Raw genomic sequence first — 26,719 nt, 5'->3', positions numbered from 1 at the left:
GACCCTTCAGCCTGCAGCTCTGATTGAAAGCGCGTGTTCTGTAGGCTTTTGGTGTAGGGGTGCAGACAGACCCTACAGCCTGCAGCTCTGATTGAAAGCGTGTGTTCTGTAGGCTTTTGGTGTAGGCGCCCTGGAAGAGGAAGATGACGACATCTACGCCACGGAGACTCTGTCCAAGTATGACACTGTGTTGAAGGATGAGGAGCCTGGAGATGGCCTCTATGGGTGGACAGCTCCCAAACAGTACAAAACTCAGAAAGGTAATCCTGGCAGCCGGACTGTAGGACCCATTGTCGGGCTCTCAGGACACGGGGATGCAGGCTCTGGTACTGGACTGCCAGACTCTGCAGTAGAAGTTATCGAGATATAGAACCTGGATTTGGTTCCCAGCACCCACACAGTGGTTCACAGCCACCTGTGAGTCCAGTTCCAAGGGGTCTCATGCTCTCTTCTGGCTTTCACATACCAGGCACACTCATGGTATACATACATACATATATTTAGGCAAAACACCCACACACATCAATTAAAACTTAATAACTTAAAAATATGCAGGGTGAAAAACTTTGGAAGTTGGTATAGTGACTTGCTCTTGTAATTCTAGCACTTGGAAAGCTGAGGCAGGCGAATTGCCTGAGTCTCACAGTGAAGTCTAGGCCTACCTGGCCTGCAGTGTATAGGATTTCGAGTTGGGGTTTAAGTCACAGTTAAACCAGCAGTGAAGAGGGGGTGTACTGGGGAGCTGGTCAGCATGGGACAGGGGACTGGTGCTGCGCTGTGCTCAGACAGCAGTGAGGGCTCAGAGTTCAGGGAACTGGCAGGTGCCAACTGTATCCAACTTAAACAGCAGATCAGAAGACCAGGCTTGGCGACCAAGTGACAGGCCAGCAGTCTGTAGCACACCTGAGCTGGGCTTAACCTGCTCCCTGAGCACTTAGAGGGCTCTTGTCTGCATCAGACATGGACATCTCTCACCTACCTTTTTTCTTTTTAGTTACGGTCTAGTAGTGTAGCCCAGGCTGGTCCCAGAGTTGTGCACTTTCTGCCTCCACTTTCCAGGTGCTAGAATTATAGAGGTAATTATCATAATTATTAGTATCTGCCAACACAACTGAAATCTCGAGCCGGAGTCTGTGGTGATTCAGATCCTGTGGTTAAACTGGTATTCCAGTCTTGCTGCCTAGAAATGGCGTAGGGGAGTAGACAGGATGGAGAACTGGGAGCATCTAATAGAGTCAGTCAGCACAGTGCCCTCGGCTCAGTCCCAGCACCCTCCCATCCCCATGCCCAAAAGATATTTATTTAATTTCACATGTTGTAATTATAAGTGTTATTGTATTATAATTAATAGTTACGTACTGATTTATTATTTGGTATATAGCTAATGTATTGATATGCCGTTGATAATATGTTATATGTTAATTATATAATAATGTAAAATACTAATTATGAATTGAGCATACTCTAGAAACTGATAGAATGAAATCGATAATAGTTATTGTAATTATCAGTAACCAGTATGTAAATTAACTAAAACCAATATGCAAATTAGCTTACTCTCTGTCTTCAGTAGTTGGTAGTATATTCTAGTCTTCATGCCTATAATATAGCGTCTTTGTCCTGCTGGGCTCCCCAGGAAGCCCGAGCTGCGGTTCCCTGAGTTCCTGGATCTTCCTGCCTGGAAGCTCCTCTTTCACATCTGTTTCCTTCAGCCGCTCCCAGGGCCACAAAGCCTGCAGTTCGGACTACAAGAGTGTGGGGATATTTTGTCTCTCCTTTTTTAGTTTGTACATATTCACTGCATGTGCTCTGTTTTTCTTTGACTGAGTGAATATATCCTCATTCACCCAACCTCCACTGTTGACTTTTAGGATTTTTTTTTCTTCCAGCAGTAACGAGGCTGGAATGAATCTTCTGTGTACCCACTCTGCAGAGTCATCTTGTGAATCAGAGGGCCTTTGCCACCGGGTAGTTCGCAGCCAGTGGACTGTCCCCTGCCCCAGTCCCAGGGCGTTGGTCACTCTGCCTGCTTCCTTAGTTTGTGGTCTTTATCTGCTGTTAGCATTTCGTTTGCGACAACAGTTTGTCCTAGGGTGAGATCACATCGGACCTGATTGTGTTGCCTGGGAGCCTTATTTGTGCTGTTGCTAAGGAAACTGGGAGACAGCCACCCTGGGGCACTGGTGTGAGAAATGACCCTCACCGTTAGGATTTTTCCTTTTTGCACTCTAGATGTTTTTTTTTCTGAGAACTTTAGCTCCATAGAAGGACACGGGGTCGTTTTCTTTGGTGGGGAGGGAAAGGACGGCTTGATGGGTTTATGCTAGCCGTGTTTTTAGAGGTTTCAAGCCGGAGTCCTTGGGCTTCCCGTGGGGCGAGACACTGTGGTGGTGGCGCCTATGCAGAAGCTGTTCTTTTGAGGGCCTTGCTCTGAGGACAGTGAGGGTGCTGTCTTGGCAGCCGAGGGCAGCGGGCGAGTCTCCAGTCATTGTGTCAACAGAAGCGTGAGGACTTGAATGCCATTCTGTCCCTCAGTGCTCCTTCCCCGTGATCTCACCCAGGACACTGTTTATGCTCTGTAAGATAAGAAGCCTTTTGTCTGCTCTAATCACCTCAACTTCTAGAATTAATCAGTGACATCATTTTGTAGAACCAGAGCGAGATCTTCGATATGTTGGCAAAATTTTGGAAGGATTTTCCTTGGCTTCTAAACCTCTATCTTCAAAGAAAGTAAGAAAACCTTTACATTATTTTCCTGTCTTGGTGCTTATAATGTTTATTTTATTTTAATATTTATTTATGATATTAAGTAATTAATTGAGCTATATCAATGTACTTATGGGAATTTGATATTTGTGCATATTCTCCCTTTAAAACTCTTTAGAAGGAAGCGGGGTGTGGTGGTACACGCCTGTAATCCTAGCACATGGGAGCTGAGGCAGAAGAATGTTCTGAGCCAACCCAGGAAACTGATCAAGATCCTGTTTCAAAAAAGGGTGGGTAGGGGACACACGTCACATAGCTCAGCAAGAAAGTCCTCAAGACATTAATTCAGTTCCCAAGCCCATGTCAAAAAAGCCGGTATGGTGGCTGTCCTTGCCATCCAGTTTGTGTAGGCAGAAAAGGACAGACTCCAAAGGTTTCCTGGCCAGCAATAGCACCTACTTGACAGGCTGTATGCCAGGGAAAGAGGTGGGGCTGGCAAGGTGGCTCCTCGGTTAAGATCACTGGCTGCTCTGCCGGGGGACCCAGGTGTGATTCCCAGAACCCATGTGGCAGCTCACATCTGTCTGCAACTCCAGTTCCTGGGAATCTGACTCCCTCTTCTGGCCTCCGGCACCAGACACACATGTTGTAGTACACAAACACACAGGCAAGACACCAATACACGTTTAAAAAGAAAAAAGACATTTCTATTAACAGAGAGGCCAGGCATGTGGCCCAGTGGTTAAATTCCCAGCACCGCAAAACAGACCCCCCCCACACCCTCGCACTGTGGTAGAAGGCTGTTCTGTTACTTTCAGATCAGCTTTGTGTTTTGGGACTACTGCTCAGAGAAGAGTGCTCGCCTACCGTGTGCAAGTAAACGTCCCCCCCTCCTGCCCCCCACAAAGTGTTTAGAAATGTAGTAATTCCACTCTGCCCTAGGGAACTAGAAACTCCCAACTGTAAGGACAGGGTGCAGACATCAACACAGGAAAAGTTCTCAGACCAGCGTGTGCGTGGGACTCAGTGCTCCACCTGGTGCCGAGGTCAGAGTTGACTTGGTTCCCACTTTTGGGAACTTCTAATTCTAGAAGTCAATGTACATGCAACTGTTAATCTGTTTGTTATACCAAGACCAAGAGGACCATTCAGTAGTTACTAAATAGTATGTGGTGCATACCTTAATCTTAGCACTCAGGAGGCAGAGAGGCCAGCTGGTACACAGGACACCCAGAAGAACTACATAGTATAATTCTGTTTACAAACAACAACAGCAACAACAAAACTCTTAAGGCTTAGGCTGAGCTGAAGCTCAGTAATAGAGACTGTGTACTGTATGTGCAAGTTTCATCATCCCCCAAAGAAACAATAAAACTCCACTTTCTTTTTAACTTTTCTGTTCTACAGTCATCAATGTTTTTAGAATTATAAATTCCAAAATTTCACAAATATATGTAAATTTCAGTTTTTGTCAACTTTTCTCTCCCTACCCCTCTCTTGTTCATGCTGAGGTTTGGACCTAAGACCTCATTCACGTGAGGCAAGCACTTTAGCACTGAGCTGTACTGTAGCTTGTCTTTGTCATGTGTTGGTGATGGTGGAGGGTGGGTCTAGGGGACTGAACCCAGGGTCTTGTGCCTGCTCTGCAGATATTGTAACAGCCACATCCTCAGCTCCACTCTGGGTCTGAATTAAAGATACTTTGAACTAAGAAGTAAGGTCAGGGCAGGAGACTGCCGGGACGACTCAGTGGTTAAAGAGCACTTGCTGCTTAATATTGAGGAGTGGGGTTTGGATCCTAGCACCCACAAATACCTGGAACTCCAGTTGCAAGGGGTCCATGGCCTCATCTGGCCTTTGTAGGAACCTGTACACACTGTGTACACACACACATTCACAAATAAAATAACAGTAAATAAATTTTAGAAAACGAAGGTCTGAAGTTTCACTTTGGAAGTGAACCATAGTCTGAATAAAGAGTTTTGAATGTTTTGAATTTAAAACTACCTAATTTCAAGGTTTTTTTTTTCAAAGTCTTGAATGACACATTTGTAATGTTTTGTCTTATAGTGGGCTGGGTGTGTATGTGGGTCAGGGCACCGTGCTTTGTGTCTTCTCGTATTTCGTATTTTCCCCATGGGAAGCATAAATATTGGCAGTGATGTTTGCAGGGTGGTACTGTCGGGACAGTGGTTCTGGTGCCTTCAGGGACCAGGCTATTGCGCTGCTGTCCACCTCCCAAGTGTACCCGGGCTGGTCATGTTTTCTTTATGAAGTCTGTGTGATCTTGCAGCCTGGGTTTCCTGACCTTTGTTTTGTCTGGTTTTGTTAAGATTTATCCACCCCCTCAACTGCCCAGAGACTATCGACCGGTGCATTACTTCAGGCCCGTGGTCGCCCCAACGTCTGAGAACACTCACTTACTTCAGGTGTTGTCAGAGTCATCTGGGAAAGCAGGACAAGACACGGGGACACACAGTAGGCATCAACTCAATGCCTCCAAGCGGGGGGAGTTGCTAGGAGAGATGCCTGTTCAAGGTACGTACAATGCAGGAGACTGAACTTGTTATCCAGTAGGGTTTGTGGTGTCCCCTGATGCTCCTGGTATGCATTCTGTATCCGCAGGCTGTAGGAGCCGTGCCATGGATTATAAACAGCATGTGAAAGTGTACACAGACTTTATTATTATTATTACCTGGTGGTAGTTGTTCTTTTTGCTGCCCTTTTTTTTTTAAGATCTCATGTAGCCAAGGATGGTTTTGAACTTCTGGTTGCTTGTTCATTTCATGGCTGCCCAGATCCAAAATAATCATACAGAAACCATATTAATTGCATACTGCTTGGCTTATTAGCTTAGTCTTCTTACTAACTAACTCTTACATCTATATTAACCCATTTCTATTATTGTATGTATTGCCACGAGGCTTGTGGTTTACCAGTAAGGTTCCAGCGTCTGTCTCTCATAAGAGAGTCTCCTGCTTCTGCCTCTCGAGTGCTGAAATTAAAGGCCTGTGCCACTGTGCTAGGTGCCTCTCTCTCATTTTCCTTCCTTCCTTCCTTCCTTCCTTCCTTCCTTCCTTCCTTCCTTCCTTCCTTCCTTCCTTCCTTCCTTCCTTCCTTCCTTCCTTTCTTTCTGAGAAGGGTCTTACTATGTAGACCCTCCACTAGTCTAGATTCTTTGTTTTGTTCTATCAGCTTCTTGAGTCCTGGAGTTATAGACTTGTACCACCATGCCTGGCACCTTCACTGTATCTGCCTATGTGTCTGTGTATGTACGTGTCTGTGTGTGTGTGTGTGTGTGTGTGTGTCTGTGTGTGTGTCCGTACCACCATGCCTGGCACCTTCACTGTATCTGCCTATGTGTCTGTGTATGTACGTGTCTGTGTGTGTGTGTGTGTGTGTCTGTGTGTGTGTCCGTACCACCATGCCTGGCACCTTCACTGTATCTGCCTATGTGTCTGTGTATGTACGTGTCTGTGTGTGTGTGTGTGTGTCTGTGTGTGTGTCCGTACCACCATGCCTGGCACCTTCACTGTATCTGCCTATGTGTCTGTGTATGTACGTGTCTGTGTGTGTGTGTCTGTGTGTGTGTCCGTACCACCATGCCTGGCACCTCACTGTATCTGCCTATGTGTCTGTGTATGTACGTGTCTGTGTGTGTGTGTCTGTGTGTGTGTCTGTACCACCATGCCTGGCACCTTCACTGTATCTGCCTATGTGTCTGTGTATGTACGTGTCTGTATGTGTGTGTGTGTGTCTGTGTGTGTGTCCGTACCACCATGCCTGGCACCTTCACTGTATCTGCCTATGTGTCTGTGTATGTACGTGTCTGTGTGTGTGTGTGTGTGTGTGTCCGTACCACCATGCCTGGCACCTCACTGTATCTGCCTATGTGTCTGTGTATGTATGTGTCTGTGTGTGTGTGCATGCCACCACGCCTGTATGGAAGTCAAGGGACACCTTGTAAGAGTCAGTTCTCTCCTTCCGCCATGTGGGTCCTGGGAACTGAACTAGATCGTCCCTCTGAACCATCTTACCAGCCTATTCATTTATTTAGAGACAAGGCCTTAGTCTGTAGCTCAGGTTGGCCTTGAACTCATGATAATCCTGCTTTAGTCCCCCCAGATACCAGGATTACAGGTATGAACCATCACTGTTTTTCCACAGCAGGGTGCTCTTTAGCTTGAGTGAGAGGAAGGACCTCACCTGCTTCATCCCCCAGGCCCTGGGCTAGCATCTCTGGGGAGTTGGTGTGCAGTGAGCTTCTGTGGTATGAGTGCTCAGGGCGAGGACTGTGGGAACATGACCATAACCACCTGTGGTTCAGAGTCCTCGTCCTGGGCACGGAACACAGGGCTTTGCATAGTCTGGGCATTTGCTCTGTCTCGGTTGTACCTATAGCCACCTGCATTTTTGTCAACTGCCCCATTATTATGCGAATATATAGTCCAGAGGGATATATAAATATTGATGAGACAGTAAGCATAAACACTCATCTCTGATTATGTAATGATGTGATAGTGACTGTGTACAGCAGGAGATACATCTGTTTTCCGTCTCTTGTTATTTTTTTATCCAGGGTCAGCTACTTCAGTGTTGGAGTTTCTGTCCCAAAAAGACAAAGAAAGAATTAAAGAAATGAAGCAGGCAACTGACCTGAAGGCAGCTCAAGCCAAGGCCCGGAGTCTGGCCCAGAGCGCTTCAATCAGCAGAGCGCAGGCCTCCACGCCGGACCTCACAGCCAGCCCATGGCACCTGGCCCCGGGCAGTGGGGCAGCCCCCACAAGAGCCAGCAACTTCAAGCCTTTTGCCAAAGAGCCAGAAAAGCAGAGGCGATATGAAGAGTTCTTAGTACACATGAAGAAGGGTCAGAAAGGTGGGTGCTGGCCTGGCTGGGCTGACAGCCTCTCTGTGTTCCTCCTGCTCACAGACTGAGAGTTGAAACTCCCTGATCAGTCATCGGCTTTGCTCGCCTTGGTACAAACAGTGTAAAAGTTTTGGGCCCTCACATTTGACCCTGAAAAGCAAACACATGGTAGAAACAGTTAAGCCTATAACCCCAGCACTGGGGTGTCTGAGGCAGCAGGATCAAGAGTTCAAGACTGGTCCCAGCTATGTACCAAGTTCTTGTTTCAGTAAAAGACAAAACAAAACAAAATTACAGAAAAAGGATAAGGTTTTCTCCCTGAGCACAGGCATAGTTGGATGGACCAGTGTCCTCAGCCAAGCATCAGTTCTCTAGGTCTCTCTGTGCCATTAATAGGTAGAAGTCAATAAAAATGTCTTACTGAATCGGGGCTGGAGAGATCACTCAGCAGTTAAGAGCATGGCTACTCTTGCAGAGGACCCAAATTTGATTCCCAGCGCCCACAAGGCAGTTATAACCACCCATAACTTTAGGTCCAGAGGTTCCAACAGGCACACACATGGTGCACAAAGACGCTTGTAGGCAAAACATTCATACACGGAAAGTAAGATGAATCTGAAAAAGGAGGAGCATCTTATGAAGGACAGAGTAGTACTGCCTGGAGGTAGCTCCCAGTGCACTCTGTCTCCAACAAGAGTCGGGACATTTGCCCCCGAGGAAGTGCACAGCACAATGGTGTCCATCCAGTGCTGTCCCTCAGACACCGTGTTTTCCCGGGAGTAAAATGGTGCCTCATTCCCTGTACACAGATGCTCTGGAACGATGCCTGGACCCCAGCATGACGGAGTGGGAGCGAAGCCGCGAGCGGGAGGAGTTTGCTCGGGCAGCCCAGCTCTACGTGTCCTCCCACTCCACCCTGTCCTCCAGGTTCACTCATGCCAAGGAGGAAGACGACTCTGATCAGGTTGAAGTTCCTCGAGACCAAGAGGTCTGTCGCCATCTTGTGCCTACCTGGTGAATTTTATTTTGTGTTTTTGCAGTTGTAGGGATTGAACTGAACCCAGGCTTGCATACGTGGTATGTCCACAGTCTAACCACCAGGCTACCTTCCCAAGCTCTCTAGTCAGTTTTAATTTGTGTATGTAATTTTATTTGGATGTGCGAGTGTGTCTTAGGTAATCTGATGTATATGTACATATGTGTATATGTATATGTGTATATGTATATGTGTGTATGTATATGTGCATATGCCTATGTGTATATGTACACGTGTGTATATGTATATATGCATATGTATATGTGCATATGTGTATATGTATATGTGCATATGTGTGCGTGTAGAAGCCTAAGGTCAGCATTGAAATGTCTTTCTCAATTACTCTGTAATTCATGTAGTTTTCTGTGACAGGGTCTCATATAGGCCAGCTGGCCTAGAATTCCTGTTTGTCCTGCCTCAGCCTTCTAATTACTGAGATTACAGGTGTGAGCCACCACATCTGGCTTCACCTTGTTTTTTTGAGGCAGGGTCTGAACTAGGAGCTCATTGATTGAGCTAGGGGAGCTAGCCAGTAAACTGCAGGGGCCCACCTGTCTCCCCTGCCCGGGCTGGATTCTGGACACAGGCTCTTGTACCCAGCCTTTACCTGGGTTCTGGGGATGTGAACTCGCTCCCTCATGCTTATGTGGCAAGCACTTCTGACTTAGCCATCTCCGCAGCCCCTCCTAGTAATTTTAAAATTAAAAACACCATGCACTTCAATATTTTAAATCAGTGAAAAGAGAAAAATGCACATAGCATAGTAGGGTAAGAAATGATTTGATGTTTAGATTATGAGATATTTAAGCAGTGTAGCAACCCAAACTCTTTGATAGTTCAAGTTTATTTATTTATTTATTTATTTTTGGTAAGTACAATGGTATGAAATTTAGTGACATATATACATACACACACACACACACATACATATAATTTTATATGTATGAGTGTTTTGTCTTCATGTATTTCTCTGTACCACATGCATGCCTGGTGCCCTCAGAGGCTAGACAGTGTTAGATTCCCTGGAAGTATAGTTCCAGACGGTTGAACCATCCTGGTGCTAGGAATCAAACTTGGGTCCTCTGGAAGAGCAGCCAGTGTTCTTAATTACTGAGCTGTCTCTCCAGCTCTGACCTTTTCTTGTTTGTTTGTGTTTGACACATGGTTCCAGGCTAGCTTGGAACTTGCTATGTAAACAAGTCTGCTTCATACTCATAGAGATCTACCTGTCTCTGTCTCCTGACATACATTTTTAAGATTTGTTTTTACTGGCTTTTAAAAATTCTTCAACTGGGCAGTGGTGGCTCACACCTTTAATCCCAGCACTCGGGAGACAGAGGCAGGTGGATCTCTGTGAGTTCGAGACCAGCCTGGTTATAGATTGAGTTCTAGGACAGCCAGGGCCACACAGAGAAACCTCAACTCAAAAAAAAAAGTCATCTTCATATATGTGTGTTTGTACATGTGAGTATTTGCACGTGAGTGCAGTTGCCTGTGGAGGCCAGGACGGGGTTTGGATGCCCTGGAGCTGGAGTGGTTGTGAGCTGCTGGACTTGGTGTTAGGAATGGGACTTGGGTTCTCTGCAAGAGCACTGTGTTATCTTACCTGCGGATATCTCTAACACGGAAGGCTCTGACTACATCATACAGACTGTCCGTCTCTTCCTAGAATGACGTCAGTGACAAGCAGTCAGCTGTGAAGATGAAGATGTTTGGGAAGCTCACCCGAGACACTTTTGAGTGGCACCCTGACAAGCTTCTGTGTAAGAGGTTTAATGTCCCTGACCCTTATCCAGGGTAAGTTGGATTAGCCTATGTTTACATCAGTAAAAACTGTATCCACTCCACTAAACCTCACTTAAGAAAAACATTTCTTAGATTTATTTTGTGTTTTGCCAGCATGTGGGCATTGAATCCCCTGGAACTGGAGTTACAGATGGTTGTGAGCCACCACGTGGGTGCTGGAAACCTAGCTTGGGTCCTCGGTAAGAGCAGTAATACTCTTAACCACTGAGCCGCTTTCCAGCACCGTCTAGGCTCATTCTGTACTTTCATTCCCTTTTTCTAGAGGAACTTAACTTTTAAATATTGGGAGTTGCAACTTTTGCACATTTGCTTGAACTTTAAATTGTGTGTGTGTGTTTGTTGATGTGTATGTATCTCTCTGTGTGTGTATGTGAGGCCTCAAAGTGTACAACAGAGAGTGTCAGGTCCCCTGAAGCTGGAGTTACAGGACATAGGTACTAGGAACCCAGCCCAGGTCCTCAACCAGTCTTAACTGCTGAGCCATTGCTCCACCCTCTTTTAATTTTGATTCATGTGTCTGTGTTTGCCATATATATTGTGATCTCTAAATCCATTGCTAAAATAAGATAAACTTTATTCCATTTCTTAATGTCTTCAGGTTCCCTTTTTGTTTTTTGGTTTGTTTTTGTTTTTATTGTTTGTTTGTTTCTTTTGGGACAGGGTTTCTCTGTAACAGCCCTGGCTACCCTGGAACTCACTTTGTAGATCAGGCTGGCCTCCAGCTCACAGAGATCCACCTACCTCTGTGTCCCCAGTGCTAGGATTAAGGGTGTGTGCCGCCACCACCTAGCTCTGTGCCATTTAAAAATGATTCTCATACATTTTACTTTAAAAATGTTTCTTACAGCTGGACATGGTGGTACCTGCCTTTGATCCCAGCACTTGAGAGGAAGAGGCCTGGTCTATGTAATAGAGAGACTTTATGTCAAACAACAGCAACATTATTTGTGTTTTCTTTTCCCTTTGCATGCTTGGCAGCCTGCTAGGATCAGACATGGGGCCCTGCACATGCTAGGCAAGCTCTCTGCCGCTGGACCCCCTCTTCAGCCTAACGCCTTGTTTTTAAATTCTCTTTATACAACTTTAGAAATGACTTGGTGGTTTAGAGCACTGGCTGCTCTTGCAGAGGACCAGGTTTGGTTCCCAGCAGCCACATGGTGGTTCACACCATCTGCAACTCCAGTTGCAGGGGATCTGATGCCCTCTTCTGACCTCCATGGGCACCAGACATGTGTATGATATACATACATACATACATACATACATACATACATACATACATACATACATGTGGGTAAGCACTCACACACATAAAATGAATAAATCAATTCAAAAATCCAAGTTTAGCTTCTTATTTGATATAAACATTCACAGGAAGCATATACTGTAGAATACACCTTGTCTGGAAAATGTAGATTCTAGCTGTGGCGCTTTCCTTTAGTGTAAAGCCATTTTTGAAGCGAAAAGCTCTAGTCCTTATGCTTTTTTTCTAAGACTTTTTAAGACAAAGTCTCACTGTGTATCCCTACCTGGCTTTGAACTCTCAGAGATCTGCCTACCTCTGCCTCTTGCATGCTGGGATTTAAGGCATGCGCCATCATGCCCAACAGTCCTTACTCTAACAGGGAAAACTCAAGAGCTCTGATGTCATGGGTTCTGCCTTCCTGAACTGCTTTGAGAAGTAGAAATATCTTGAGCCCCTGTGGCCTAGCTGGAGAGCCGATGAGAGACAGCAAGTCTCTTAGGAAGAGGGCTTCATCCCAGCTGTTGTTAAAATTCCATCTCTTTCCATTCTTACCCCAACCCCAGCTCAACATTAGTCGGCTTACCCAGAGTGAAGCGGGACAAATACTCAGTCTTCAATTTCCTGACGCTCCCAGAGCCAACCCCTCCGCCCACAGCCCCAACACCCAGTGAAAAAGCCCCACAGCAGCAGCAGCAGCAGCAGCAGCAGCAGCAGCAGCAGCAGCAGCGGGGTCCTGACAGTGAGTAGAGTTCCCTGGGACCTAGGCACTGACCCAGGTCTCAACCCCTCACGGGCTTCAAGGCAGAGTAGGGGGTGGTCCAGCCCTAAGTGCAATCGTGATGCAGACTCGCCCCCCTTGAGAATTGCTTGTAACTTCTCATCAGCACCTGTCAGTCAGGCCAGGCCTGTGTTTAACCTTAGAGCTTGGGTCTGCCCCGTGCCTGCTGTATCCCCAGGACTGTGTGCAGAGCCTGGCCCACCCAAGGTGTCCCAAATTCTGAGCTTTGAAGAATTTACCTTCTGTTCACTAAACCCAGTGTTCTGTCGGGTTCCTGCCTTTTAGAATCCAGGAAGCCATCACGATGGGACACATCCAAATGGGAGAAGAAGGAGGATTCCATTAGTGAGTTTTTAAGTCAGGCCAGATCAAAAGTTGGCCCGCCAAGACAAGAACCCAGCACCTCAGGAAACAAGGAGGAGGAACAGATCCCGGAGCCACACCCAGACAAGGTATGGGGCCTCGGCTGTCTCTGCTGGCGACTGTGTCCTGGGCCCTTCTGTATGTGATGTGTTCTCTACTTGGTAGCAGGAGTCCTCTTAAGTAGCTGAACAGCCTCCGCTGCAACTCCCCGGGTCTGCAGTGAGTGTGAAGGAGACCATAGGCAGCTGTGTCAGTAGCTGAGGACACATGTTTCCAGAACAGCTTTGCTAATGGAAACCAACAGCAGATGGATGTGCCTCTGGGGTGTGCCTGACTTGTGCCCACAGGACTTGCGATACAATCGTAGCTCTGACTGTTCTAGAAGAGGATCCATGCTTCCTCTGGCCAGAGCAGCACTCGCTTAGCATAAACCATCGAGACCAGACTTAATGTATTCATATGAGAAGATACAACTTTCTGAATGCTAAGCAGTCATTTTTGTGTTGAAGATGTCCCTGGGTTCCCTTATTTTGTTTACTTTACTGTTTGCACATATGTGGTGTTGTAAGGACCACCGATAGCTCAGACCCGAAATAATCACACAGAAACTGTATTAATTAAATCACTGCTTGGCCAATTACTTAAGCGTATTGCTAGCCAGCTCTTACATCTAGAATTAACCCATCTCCATTATTTTATATTTTCCGTGAGGCTCGTGGCTTACTGGCAGGGTTTCAGCATGTCTGTCTCTGGCAGAGGCTCTATGTCTTCTCTCAACTCCGCCTTCCTTCTCCCAGCATTCAGTTTAGTTTTCTCTGCCTGTCTCTGTTCTGCCCTGCTCTGTTATATGCCCAAAACAGTTTCTTTATTAACCAGTGGTATTCACAGCGTACAGAGGGGAATCCCACATCAATGTGGGTCAGAGTACAGCCTATGAGAGTGGGTTCTCTCCTTCTACCGTGTTCAGGGATTGAACTCAGGTCGTCAGGCTGGGCAGCAAGCACCTTTGCTCTCTGAACCATCTCATCAGCCTGCTTTGCCCCCTTTTGAGACAAGGTCTTACTGTGTAGACAGCCCGGCCCTGAACTCTTCAGCTTCCTGCTCCAGCTTCCAAGTGCTGGGATTACAGGCATGTGATTACCACGCCCAGCTCAATCTTTTCACCTTTAACCCATCAATATCATTATATTTAAAGTGGATTTCGTATAAATAACATGCCCTTGGGTGTTAGTTAAAATGCTTTTGATAATCTTATATTTTAAATATTTATGTTAACATAATTATTGATTTTTTTATTTAGTTGTCCAATTATCATATGTGTAGTTTCTATACCTTTTTTCATATTCATTCTTGCTTTTGAAGACAGTCCCATGTAGCGCAAGGCTAGCTTCAATCTCCCTGAATTTCTAAACCTCCTACCTCCACCTCCCGAATGCTGGAATTCCAAAATGTGGACCACCACACCTGACCTGTGTTCACTCTCTGGCTTAGTTAGTGTTGGCACCATGGCCATGGCAACTCTTACAAAGGAAAACATTTAATCATGGGACTTGCAGTTCAGAGGTTTAATCTGTTATCTTCATGGTGGGACATGGCAGCGTGCAGGCAGACATGGTGCTGGAGAAGGAACTGAGAGTTCTACATCTTGAGCCGTAGACAACAGAAAGTGGTCTGTCTCACTGGGTGTGGCTTGAGCACATATGAGCCCTCAAAGCCCACCTCCACAGTCACACACTTCCCTAATAGTCCCACTCCCTTTGGGGCCCGTTTTCTTTCAAACCATCACAGGTGGGGTGTTTCATAGTCAAACTAGGGCAGTCCATCCTGGGATTCTAATGACAGGATCATTATGGTCTTTGGATATTATCCTACAAGTTTCTGTTTATTTTTGTAGTTTCTCTTTTTTCTCTCCTTCATTCAAAGCGGTGCATTTTTGTTGAACTGTAGACTTTCTGGTGGTGTCTCCATTCTACTTGAATACAGATAATGAGTTTTGTTTGTTTCAGTTATTGGCTGTAGGGTTTTGCTGTGTTGCCCAAATGGCTTGTAGTGGCTGGGCTCCCCCAGTTCTCCAGCCCCATGCTCCCAGTAGATGAGACTGTAAGCACATGCCTCTGCAGCCAGCTCTGCAGTGGATTAAATTTTTTTTGATTCTTATATTTTCTACCTCTAAAATATCCATTTTTCCTTTATTTTTTTGCTAAGACTTTAAATGAAATCTTTTTATTTATTTGACCTTGTTCTTGGAGCATAGTTATAACAACTACTTAAAGAAATATGAAGCCAGGTGTGGTTTCGCACACCTTTAATTCCAGCACTCAGTAGTCAGAGGCAAGCAGATCTCCGTGAGTTTGAGGCCAGTCTGATCTACACAGAGAGTTCCAGGCCATCCAGGGATACATAGAAAGACCCTGTCTCAGAAAAAGAAAAACTAAAGTCTGGTAAAGCCAGCATGTTTGTCCTTTCAATATCTGATTCCCACACTGCAGTCCCCTCGGTCGTCCACAGCCCTCTCAGGTCTCCTCTGTCGTCCATAGCCCTCTCAGGTCTCCTCTGTCGTCCATAGCCCTCTCAGGTCTCCTCGGTCGTCCACAGCCCTCTCAGGTCTCCTCTGTCGTCCACAGCCCTCTGAGGTCTCCTCTGTCGTCCACAGCCCTCTGAGGTCTCCTCTGTCGTCCACAGCCCTCTGAGGTCTCCTCTGTCGTCCATAGCCCTCTCAGGTCTCCTCGGTCGTCCACAGCCCTCTGAGGTCTCCTCTGTCGTCCATAGCCCTCTCAGGTCTCCTCGGTCGTCCACAGCCCTCTGAGGTCTCCTCTGTCGTCCATAGCCCTCTGAGGTCTCCTCGGTCGTCCACAGCCCTCTGAGGTCTCCTCGGTTGTCCACAACCCACTCGGATCTCATTTCTGTTGCTGTGACACATCCCTGACAGAAGGCAGCAGAGAGGAGGAAAGGGTTTATTTGGTGACACTTCCAGGTCACAGAACACTGTTGAGGGTGGGGACTCAAGCCGTGAGTCACAGGCGTCATCCCGCCGTCAGGAGCAGAGAGAATAAGCATCCTGGCTTGCCCGCTGCTCCGTGCTCGGTGCCCTCTGCTCTTACACAGTCCAGGCCCCAAACTAGATACTGGCAAAACCCACGCTGGGCTGGGCCCCCTACGCAGTTAGGGGAAAAGGCAGACTTGTGTTATCCTCATGACGGCTGTGTGAGAGCCGACTGCCTCCTTCACACCTCTGCTCCTTGCTTACAGAATCAGGCTCATACAAAGTCACCGCCTCTTCCTTCTGTCGGCCTCAGTGCTCATCTCTCAACCTCATTTAGGAACAGCCCTCAGCAATTGCCAAGGAGGTGTGTGGCCATTTTAACCCATGTCCTGGCTTCCTTCTTGCTGTGTGGAGAGAGAGGAGTCTCCAGATTTCTCTTAAACATTTTCCACACGGCTTTTATTTGCTTTTCTGAGACAGAATTGCACTCTGTAGCTCAGGCTGGCTTCAAAGTGCAATCCCCCTGCCTCTGTCTCCCCAGTGCTGGGATTGCAGGTTGTACCACTTAAGCTGGTTTCTTGATTAATTTAATATTGCACATCAAAGGCCTGGATGGAGTCTTAAGACCACGCAGAGGCATTATCTCAGCTTCATCTATCTGGGTCCTCCATGGGTCTGTTAATGGCCAGTCTGCAGAAAGGGCCTCAGCCGCTTATGCTTCCTGAGCGTATTCTAGACGAGCCCCACAGAGAGAGGGAAATGCGACATGCTCGGTTAGGCAGTGGTAGTAGATACCCTAAGCCGTTTTTAAAAATGTGTATGAGTGTTTTGCCTGCATGCACACCTGTGCGTCGTATGCGTGCAGGACCTGCCGAGGCCAGAAGAGGAAGTCTGATCCCCGAATGGAGTGACAGGCGGATGTGAGCTGTCATGTGGGTGCTGGAAATCGAACCAGGTTCTCTAGAAGAGCAGCCAGTGCTCTTAACCGCTGAGCCATCTGTCCATCCCCCTAAGGCCAATCTTAACCATGTGTTTATGTGTGCCTGTGTGTGTTTCAAGGCATTGAGTTCCTTTATTCCTGACTCTTATTTCCCTGTTAACGCAGACTGTAGACAAAGGTGTGGATACGCAGATGGAAGGGGAACGTAGCCGCCCTTCCATGGATATATTCAAGGCCATCTTTGCCAGTTCTTCTGATGAACAGTCTTCATCCTCAGAGGAGGAGCCAGGCGACAGTGAAGACAATCAAGAGCACACCGAGGAGGCCAGCTTTAAAAGTTCCCAGGAGGCTGCTGCTGGGGAGACCCCTGTGACGCATGGTACGGTCACCTCCCTGACTGGGGCACTGAGAGGTTGAGGTGCAGTCTTGTTTGTGTGTGGTGAGACAGGCTGGTAGGAAGCCCTGTCTGGCCTTAAACCTTCTGAGTCCGGGCTGAAACCGCTGATCTCCTTTCTCCGCCTCCAGGCCCCAGGACTACAGGTTTGCACCACATCTGGCTTTGCCACCTTAAACCAGGACAACTGACAGTAATCAGTGATACCTCATAATACACGCACGCGTGCACACACACAGATACTGTGTGCATTTGCATCTGTGTGCATATGTATGTGTGTGTTGATGTGTACAGGTGTGCCTGTGTGCGTGCATACACACTGGGGCCAGAGATCAGCCTTAAGTGTGCCTCCTGAACCTTGCTTTTTGGGTTCCATGCCTCCATAAACAACTACTTTGCTTTTTGAGATTAGGTCTCATGGGTACCTGAGGCTCATGGGCTATCAAGCCCCAAGATTCTAGCTCTGAAGTTACAAATATATGCCATCGCACCGGACTTTTTATGTGGGTTCTGGGATCATACTTGGGTGGCAAGCATTTTGTGGACTGAGCCTTCTCTCCAGCATCCCTCCATCTCCACCCCTCTCATTATATTTTAATTTACATGAGCAGAGTCTTGGTTACTAGCTCTTTTTAAAATCAGTTCACATTGCTGATGTATGCTTTAAAGATAGTTGTGTTTGACATTGTTGTTTTCCCAACTTAGCCTAGTTAAGAAGAATTGAAAAGTACAATTTTTCTTTTAAAAATGTTTTCCTTTTTTTTTTTTAAGGGTTGTGGGTAGAGCTCAATATCTAGCTTGGGCAAGATTCTGGGTTCTTTCTCTTTTTCCCTGGTTGCCGAGGGAGTGCTAGAGTTCTGGGAAACATCTGGTCCCAAGGCATACAAGGATGTTTAGGTTCCGCTGTCTATGGGATGTGGTAGGCTTTGGTTGGCTCAAGCGGGCATGGCCTGACATACTAACCCTTGGTAAGAGGGTCTGCTCTCATTCCTTCTTTCCACACTTGCCCAGAAAACTGGCCTGCTTGTTCTGTGCATTGTCTTGAGCACTCCAGATTAAAAAAAAAAAAAGAAAAGAAAAGAAAAAAAGAGAGACTATCTGAAGTAGGAGACTTTGGGATGCTGGAGCCATGGGTGGTTTCCCATCTGCATCCTGGGAGGTTCTGTCTGCCCTGATACACCTGAGTATATCCTGAAGGCCCTTGACTAGGAAGTCATACAGAGATATGATACAATGTTTATTTTTAGATGATTGCAATATTGGTTTCTTTTTTCCTGTAGATAAACTCTTATTGTTTTTAATTATATAGTGAATATTTAAAATCTAAAAGTTTAAAAGTAGGTTGGGCATGGTGGCACACACCTTAAACCCAAGCACTCAGGAGACAGAGGACAGTTTTGTCTGCATAGTGAGTTCTAGGACAGCCAGCACTACACAGTGAGACCCTCTTTCAACAAAAATGTTAAAAAGTTACAATATAACCATGTGGCAGAGTGCCTGTCTAACACACACACACACACACACACACACACACACACACACGGGCTTAGGTTCGGTCCCCAGCATCCCATAGATTGTACACAGCCCAGAACTGGTGTATAGACAGGAAGCCATCCTCAGCTACATAGCGAGTTCAAGATTAACCTGGGCTACGTAAGATGGCCTCAAGAAAAAAAAAGATCTAGAGTGTATGTCCCTAGCTACAGTGGCTTCTTGTGGACAACCTGCCACACTCTTGGTTGTGTGTGACCTAGTATGCTGACCTCCCAGCTCCAGTGTCCGCAGGTAGAGGTGGCCTCCACCGTGTCCATCACTGTGTGCGCCACACTGGCTGCTTCAGCAGAGCGAACAGAGTGCAGTGTCCAATGGCAAAGGCGCCAAGACTCAAATGCATTAGCATTTGATGGGTGAAACTAATACACTGCTCTTCCTCAGCTGCTGAGCCAGAGCCCTGTGCGCCCGCAGTGCCCTTCCCCATCCAGAAGGTACAGATGGATGAGCGAGAAGAGTTCGGACCACGGCTGCCTCCCGTCTTCTGCCCCAGTGAGTCCAGGCCCCATGTGCCGCCCCTGCAAAGGAACAGCGCCAATAATGTACCCCCACCCGTCCCCCTAACTCCACACCAAGTGTTCACTTGTGTTTCCAATTACAGTCACCATGGACACTCAGTGCCCCCACCGAGTGTCTGAGCCACGGTTGTTTCTTTAAGTATCAAAGCTCAACATGCCTTTTCTTCTCAGCCTGGAGATGTTGGAAGCGTCTTAAGTGTTGTCATTTTACAGGGCTGATATGGTGCTATAACCCCAGCACTCGCGACACTGAGGCAGGAGGATCACAAGTTGGAGGCTCATCAGCCCCTGCCTTAAAAATTAAAAAATCACTTTTGGAAAGGAAGAGTCAGTTGTGGTGATGCACACACCTTTACTTCCAGCACTCAGGAGGGAGGCAGAGGCAGGTGGATCTCTGTGAGTTCAAGGCCAGCCTGGTCTACAGAGCAAGTACCAAGACAGCCAGGGCTACAAGTGAGACCTTGTCTCAAAAAAAAAAAAAAAAAAAAGATGATGGATGGGGCACTGTGTACAGAAGAGTATTTCAGGTTCTGTTGGACTTTGGGCTAACAGAACAAATAAAATCAGCCTCTTCATTCGGCTGTAGACAAGGCCAGCCCTCCTCCCCAGCATCTTCAGCAGCTTCTGTGCAGGGGTCACATGCTAACATCCCTGTGAAAATGTTCAGACAAGGTTTCTGCCGTGGCTCTGAAGGCCAGGCTAGCAAGTATGATTGCATGGCCTACTTAGATAAGTGGCCCATGATTCCACTGCCCACCACGAAGCTTCCTGTGGTATTCATACCTAGATACTGGCGTGATTGTTGACCCCAACTTTCAAAGAGTGCCAGCAAGCATGTTTCTCTTGGCTTTGGCCCACGGATCTTTGGTCCAGGTTGATGTTAGTACTTGCTGGCTGAAGTGCTCTGTGGCTTTTTGAGGCACATTTTCCAGAATGCCCTCGCCATCCATTATACAGTGAATAACTTGGTCCATTTTCAAAAAGTAGGATTAAAAGAAAACTCTGGGGAGGTAAAATTTTGAAATATCTGACTGACAGTGTGGTTAGAAAACTGCAGAGCCTTTTTAATGGTCAGTTTTCACATTCTTCCTGCTGCTCACGTGTTCATTATACCCCCAGATACTCGTCAGAAACTTGAGACACCTCAAAAAGAGAAACCTAAGAAGAGCAAAGAAAAACATAAGACCAAGAAAGAGCACAGACGAAAGAAAGAGAAGGTGAGTGCCTCCCTCCCGAGAGTGCAGAGACGTGTGGGAGTGTCCTGAGAAGCCCAGAGCAGCTCCTGGCCCAGGAGGGACATGGGTCCCTCGGTGCCTTGACAGACTTGTTCACATCCAATGCTAACTCTTTATTTTTTCAGAAACCTTGTTTTTTTGTTTTAGAGCAGAAAATTATAAATACTAAAGACTAAAGACTAAAAAGTGGATGGATGGATGGATGGATGGATGGATGGATGGATGGATGGATATAGAGAGATAGATATGTAGGTAAGTAGAGATGCCCAGTGGTAAGCATACTGGCTGCCTGTGCAGAGGACCAAAGTTTGTGTTCTGGCACCCTCAGGATGGCTCACAACTATAGCTCCAGTTCCAGGGGATCTGATGCCCTCCTCTGGCCTCTGCTGGCACGACATGCATGTGGTGTACCAACATATATACAGGCAGAACACCCATATACGTAAAAATAAAGAAAGTTAAAAGAGGATTTGAGGTACTTTATACTAGACATTAAATAATAACACTGCTCCCAGCCACCTCATTGTTACTAAGGACTGAGCTCTTGGTCCTTAGTGGTCATTGGAAGGGAAGGAAACTTGAGAAGAAGGAAGGGTGATGGATTCCCTGTCACATCCCCTCTCTCGTCGTCCATGTGCTCTTTATGGCTCATAACCTACAGTCTGGTTGGTGCACGGCGGGTACCTGTGTGGCCCAGTCCAGAGTACAGTCAGTGAGAAGCCATACCACACGGAGCGAAAATTCACACAGTGTTGGAAACCAAACCCATGTGTTCTTACCCCTGCTCTTCAGTGACCACTTCCTTTTCTCTCTGCCTTGCCCAGTGCTCGTCCAACCAACAAGTCAGGTGGTAGGAAGATGGAGGTGGAATCGCAAGGATCCCGCCTGCATCTCTGTGGTTCTGCTGTGTCCTTTGTGGATGTGTTGAGGAGACCAGCATGTGCGCAGTTTAATGTGTTACAGCTGTTAAGTGTCTGGCTGCCACCATTAGGCCAAAGTGCACTCCAAAGGAGAATTTTAATTTTTTTAAAAGTCTTAAAAAAAAAAAAAGTTTTGTTTTCCAGCAACTGTTGTGAGGAGCGGCAGGCTGCATTCCACCACCCATCTGCCCACACAGCTAGCTTTATACCCGAAATAATTACACAGAAACTGTATTCTTTTAAACACTTCCTGACCCATTAGTTCTAGCCTCTTATTGGCTAACTCTTACATATTGATCTAACCCATTTCTAATAATCTGTGTAACACCACAAGGTGGCTTACCAGGAAAGATCTTAACCTGCGTCTTTCTGGAGTGGGAGAATCATGGCGACTGCCTGACTCGGCTTCTTTCTCCCAGCATTCTGTTCTGTTTACTCCGCCTATCTAAGGGTTGGCCTATCAAATGGGCCTAGGCAGTTTCTTTATTATTTAACCAATGACCTTCCTCCATCAAGCAACCAAACACATGCCTGGTATAGTTGTTTTATTTTTTCTCTTTCTTTTCAGCCCAGGTCATTTTATATGACAGAGGTCTACCTTTGAGCCCAGTTCCCAGCCCCTCTCAGGGGAATTCTAAGCCTTTAACTACTGAGCTATGCTGCCAGCCCCTCACTGGTGGGTTCTAGGCAAATATTCTAAATATTTAGTGTATTCCAAATACACTAAACAATAATCCCAACCCCACAGGCAGCTTACCCCATGCCCCTAGGTTAGCGTGTGTGTGTTTGAAAATTTGTGAGTTCAAATGTGCATTTGGAGGCCAGAGGTCAGTATCAAGCATCACAGTCAACCTTTCTACACCTTTTGTGTGTGTGCTGGATGTGGATTTTTTGGTTTTTTTAGACTGGGTTTTTTAATGTAGCCCTGGCTCTTCTAGAATTCACTGTTTAGACCAGGCTGGCCTTGAACTCACAGAGCTCTACCTGCCTTTGCCTCCTGAGTGCTGGGATTAAAGGTACGTGCCCAGCCCCCTCCACCTATTTGAGATAGGGTCTCTCACTGAACCTGGAACTCGCCACTGCTGGGACAGTACGTGCCTGAGCTTGGTCAACAAGAACTTTGCCGTCTGAGCCACTCCCCGGCCCCTGCTCGCTCAAATTCTTTATTTTGCTGAGTCATCCAGGGAAGCCCGTTTGTTTCTATCACGTCTTAACCCGCGTTTATATTTTCTTTTTTCCTAGAAAAAGAAACACAAGAAGCACAAGCACAAAAGTAAGCAAAGGAATAAGAAGTCGGAGAAAAGCAGCAGTTCCGCGAGCGACAGCAGCGACAGCGGGGGCGACGAGGGGGCGATGGCGGACCTGTGCCCCCAGGAGCTGCTGAGACGGTAGCCAGGGGAGGGCGGGGTGGTCGGAGAGCTCTCAGAGGCTTTGGCTTAGGGGTGGTGGCCCTCACCTGTCACCCCATCTTTTGGGAAGCTGAGTCAGGAGGATCTCAAGTTTGAGGACAATATGGGCCACGTGGTGTGATATTGTGTCTCAAAACCTCAAAGTGGGAGTGAAGTAGAAACAGAGAGAGATTCAGGCCAACAGAAAAAGCTCTTGCCTCACATTACCCTCCTCTATTGGTCTCCTGGTAACTCTTAAGACTTCTGTACGACCACACATGCACACACAATCATACACACATACATGCAATCATATACACGTAATCACAAACACAACTATATACATATGAACAATCATACACACACACTCATACATGCATGCAGTTGCACACACATAATCATATAAACACACACACGGGCACAGTCATATACACAGTCATACATGCAGTTATAAACACACATCATATGCACATTGCTGTGCATGTTTAATATATGTATTTCAACATTGATTTATTTTATGTGTATGAACGTTTCCCTGCACGTGCATGCAATGCACCCAGGGGCCAGGAGCAGGTGTTGGATCCCTTGGAGCTAGACTTGCAGTGGTTAGCTGCTATGCTGGCACCTCGACCTGGACCCAGGTCCTCTGCAAGAGAAGCCAGTATTCCTAACCTTAGAGCCATCTCTCCAGCCCACCCCAGTTCCTAGACTATAGCACTAATGACCTCTAGCCCAGTTCCCACTTGTTCCCCTCTGAAAGCTCATGCATGGTCTCTGCAGTCCTGCCTTCCTGTCTGCATTCTGGTCTTCCACACTCCCACCAGACAGTCTATGAAGGTCTACTAACTTGCAGCTCCTAACACATTCCTCCCACAAACCAGTTCTAAAGACCCGTGAACCCCATGGTCGGGAGCCCCACCCCTTGGCAGCTATTTTCTGTCTCTTTTCTATGCTGTGATAAAATAAGGGACAGAGAGCAAATTGAGGGGGCTTTTTGGCTCACAGTCTGATGGACCCATCGTGTAGGATGACCAGCTGATCACACCAGCCTGGATCTGGTAGCAGAGAGACGAAGGTTGGCACTCAGCCAGCTTCCTCCTCTATCCCTTTCTGTTCAGTCTGGGATCCCAGCCCTTGGGATGTCGCCACCCACATCCAGGGTGAATCTTCCCAGTTAAATAGCTCTAGGATTACCCTTACAGAAGGCCAAGGATGCGTCTCCTAGGTGATGCCAAATCCAGTCATGTTAACAATGCAAATTAATCATACACCCATGAGTTAGCTCCACTCATACCCCGTCCTGCCCTCCTTGTTTGAGACAGATCTCACTCTCTAAGCTCATCCAGCCTGGAACTCACTATGTCGCACAGGTTGGCCTGAAAGCCATGGTGACTCTGCTTTTCCCTGTATAATGCTGGGCTTGCAGATGTGAGCCCTGACATCTTCAGATGAGCAGGGCTGCCATGGACAGGACACTGCTGCGGGAGACTCACCCTTGCACAAGGGGTCACACAGGCAGAACACCCAAACACCCAGGCAAGTGGCTGTGTGCTGCTTGACATGTAAAACTTCTGTAAAACCTAAGGGTGTAGTGGTGCCTGTATTCCCAGCACCTGAGAGGGGGAGGCAAGAGGATCGGGAGTTCAAAGTCATCCTGACCTGCATAGCAAGTTTGGGGTCAGCCTGGGCTACAGGAGATCTTTTCTCAAAAAAAAAAAAAAAAAAAAAAAAACCCAAAGAAAAACAAAACCAAGGAGACAAACACAAGTGACAGAGCCCGAGGGGCAGGGATGTGGTGTGTGCTGTTGGTCTTCGGCCTTCAGATTGCTCTAGACACCCCTGTGCTTTCCATAACTGTAACAAATACCCAAGGCAACAACTTGTAGTGAGAAAAGAAGCCTGGGCTCTCAGTTTTGGAGGGTCCAGCTGATGCTCAGATGTCCCTGTTGATTTGGACCTGAGATGAGGCAGCAAACTGGGGTGGGAATGTGGAGCAGAGTGAAAAGGAAGAGGCTGGAGTCCCACTGTCTGCTTTAAGGGCAAAAGAGAGTCCTCCAATGACCCAGTGTTCCACCAGCCAACAGTAGGACTTACTTCCAGAGATCAAACTTGGGTCATGAGGCTTGGGACAGGTGCCCTCACCTTTGGAACCATCTTGCCTGCCTTCTTTTGTCCTTTTCCAAAATAGTATCTCAACCAGGCCATGGTGGAGCACACCATTAATCCCAGCATTCAGAAGGCAGAGGTAGGCGGATCTCTGAGTTTGAGGCCAGCCTGGTCATCTACAGAGTGAGTTCCAGGACAGCCAAGGCTACACAGAGAAACCCTGTCTCAAAAACCAATCAAACAAAAGAGATAGTATCTCATTATTTAGCCCAGGCTGGCCTGGATCAGCCTCCTCCATCAGTCCTCTGAGTGCTAGGATTATCAGTGGGCACAGCATGCCCAGCTCCTACTAAAGTTTAGTTTTATTTAAAGGAACCATGTGCAATTTAGTTGTATGAGCTTTTCTCCTTGTATTTACAGTGCTGAGGATTAGACCCAGGATTTTATGCACCTTAGTGCTGTACACTGTGCTAGCTCCTCAAGTCCTAATGGGGTTATGTTATAGAAGCTCTCAGTGGCTGGTTTAGGAGATGCTTCTGTGTTATCTAGGCAGCGGTAGCTGGTTGGTCCTTGACTCTGTAGTGCTCCTTTATGTAAATGAAAAATAGAGTGTTGCCGTTCTGTTCTTGGTTTTCTCTCTAGAGCGAAGCCCTACTCTGTGTTGAGTCAAGGGGCCATGGACTTCCTTTGCGATCATCTCTTCCTTTTGTTCTTTCTTTTTGGGAGAAGGTCTTGCTATGTAGCCCATTCTGATCTCTAACTTTTGATCTTCTTGGCCCCTGAGTGCTGGGAATATAGGTGTGCACCACCATGCCCAGCACCTACTTTCTTGTATTTTGAAGTTGAGGACTGAAGAACTAAAGAGGCAGCTCACCGGCTCTGCTCTTACAGAGAATCCTAGTCTTGTGCCCAGCACCCAGAGCAAGCAGCTCATTGCTGCCTGTAACTCCAGTTCTAGGGGAGGTGATGCCCTCCTCTGGACTCTTGAGTACCTGCACTCACATGCGTGCACACATACACACACACACACATACACATACACACACATGCATGCACACACACAGACACGTAATGTAAAAATGATAATAAATCTGAACAAATAAACTAAGGATTAAAGCCAGCCGTGGTGATTTATACTTGCAATCGCAGCACTTGGGAGCTGAGACAGGAGGATTTCTGTGCATGTGGGGCTAGCCTGGGCTCTAGTCTAAGTCTGTATTAAGGGTTGGGGTATGGCACAGTGGTGTCTCATCCCCTCTGTCTCTCCTGTTTCCTTCTGCAGACTGAAGAGTCTCCCGCTAAGGAGGCAGTAATGGAGTCCCGCCCTGGCTCGCCTCAGCCTGGAATCACCTCCATGCTGAAGTCCCTTGATTTCCCAGCTCACACATTGTACAGAATGTATTTATATGTAAATCTTGCTGTAAAATAAGTTTTTAAACCTTGACATTTCACAGGCTGCCCTGAAAGGTTGCAGAAATTGATTCCTATTTTTAACTTCAGTCCCTGTTATGGGGCGAGAAGGCTGAACAGATCAATTAAAGTGGCTTTTTCCATGTGCTTCTTGATTTCTCTTGGGATTTCCTGGAGGTCCTAAAAAGGAGAGGAGCATGAAGGCTTTTCCTCTGGTTTCGGTGTGAAAATGACTGAGTCCAGTGAGGGCAGCTGGGTCTCGGAAGAGGAGGGGTGGAGAAGAAGCTCGCCATCCTTGGCGTGGGCCCCTCCGGTGGGCAGTGCCTGGAGCCCAGTGGGCAGACGGAGCAGCCTGGGTCCCGCTGGGGAGGCGCCAGGTGGTAGAACTTCCCTGAACCAGGCTCCGATTTCATCTCAGCACCTTACCTTGAGGTGCGGGGGGGGGGGGGGGGGGGGGGGGACCAAAGTTCAG

The 26,719-nt window shown here is 47.1% G+C and overlaps 1 protein-coding gene across 1 annotated transcript in view; it reads left to right on the top strand.

Moving 5' to 3' along the window:
• The window catches only part of Gpatch1 (G-patch domain containing 1), a 43,208-nt gene extending 16,846 nt beyond the window's left edge, over window positions 1–26,362 (top strand). Inside the window, exons 8-20 of the mRNA XM_057763282.1 lie at window positions 113–260; window positions 2,651–2,730; window positions 5,040–5,244; window positions 7,286–7,582; window positions 8,383–8,561; window positions 10,279–10,406; window positions 12,225–12,400; window positions 12,725–12,891; window positions 16,891–17,104; window positions 19,055–19,162; window positions 20,308–20,405; window positions 22,586–22,731; window positions 26,120–26,362. Of these exons, the coding sequence (XP_057619265.1) occupies window positions 113–260; window positions 2,651–2,730; window positions 5,040–5,244; window positions 7,286–7,582; window positions 8,383–8,561; window positions 10,279–10,406; window positions 12,225–12,400; window positions 12,725–12,891; window positions 16,891–17,104; window positions 19,055–19,162; window positions 20,308–20,405; window positions 22,586–22,731; window positions 26,120–26,150 (1,977 nt within the window). The 3' untranslated portion in view covers window positions 26,151–26,362. The remainder of the gene's footprint in view (window positions 1–112; window positions 261–2,650; window positions 2,731–5,039; window positions 5,245–7,285; window positions 7,583–8,382; window positions 8,562–10,278; window positions 10,407–12,224; window positions 12,401–12,724; window positions 12,892–16,890; window positions 17,105–19,054; window positions 19,163–20,307; window positions 20,406–22,585; window positions 22,732–26,119) is intronic.
• The last annotated feature ends 357 nt before the right edge of the window (window positions 26,363–26,719 follow it).

This window comes from Chionomys nivalis, chromosome 2, assembly GCF_950005125.1.
Source record: "Chionomys nivalis chromosome 2, mChiNiv1.1, whole genome shotgun sequence".
Classification (NCBI taxonomy): domain Eukaryota; kingdom Metazoa; phylum Chordata; class Mammalia; order Rodentia; family Cricetidae; genus Chionomys; species Chionomys nivalis.
The sequence above is the reverse complement of the archived record's forward strand: the minus strand, read 5'-3'. Positions and strand labels throughout refer to the sequence as shown.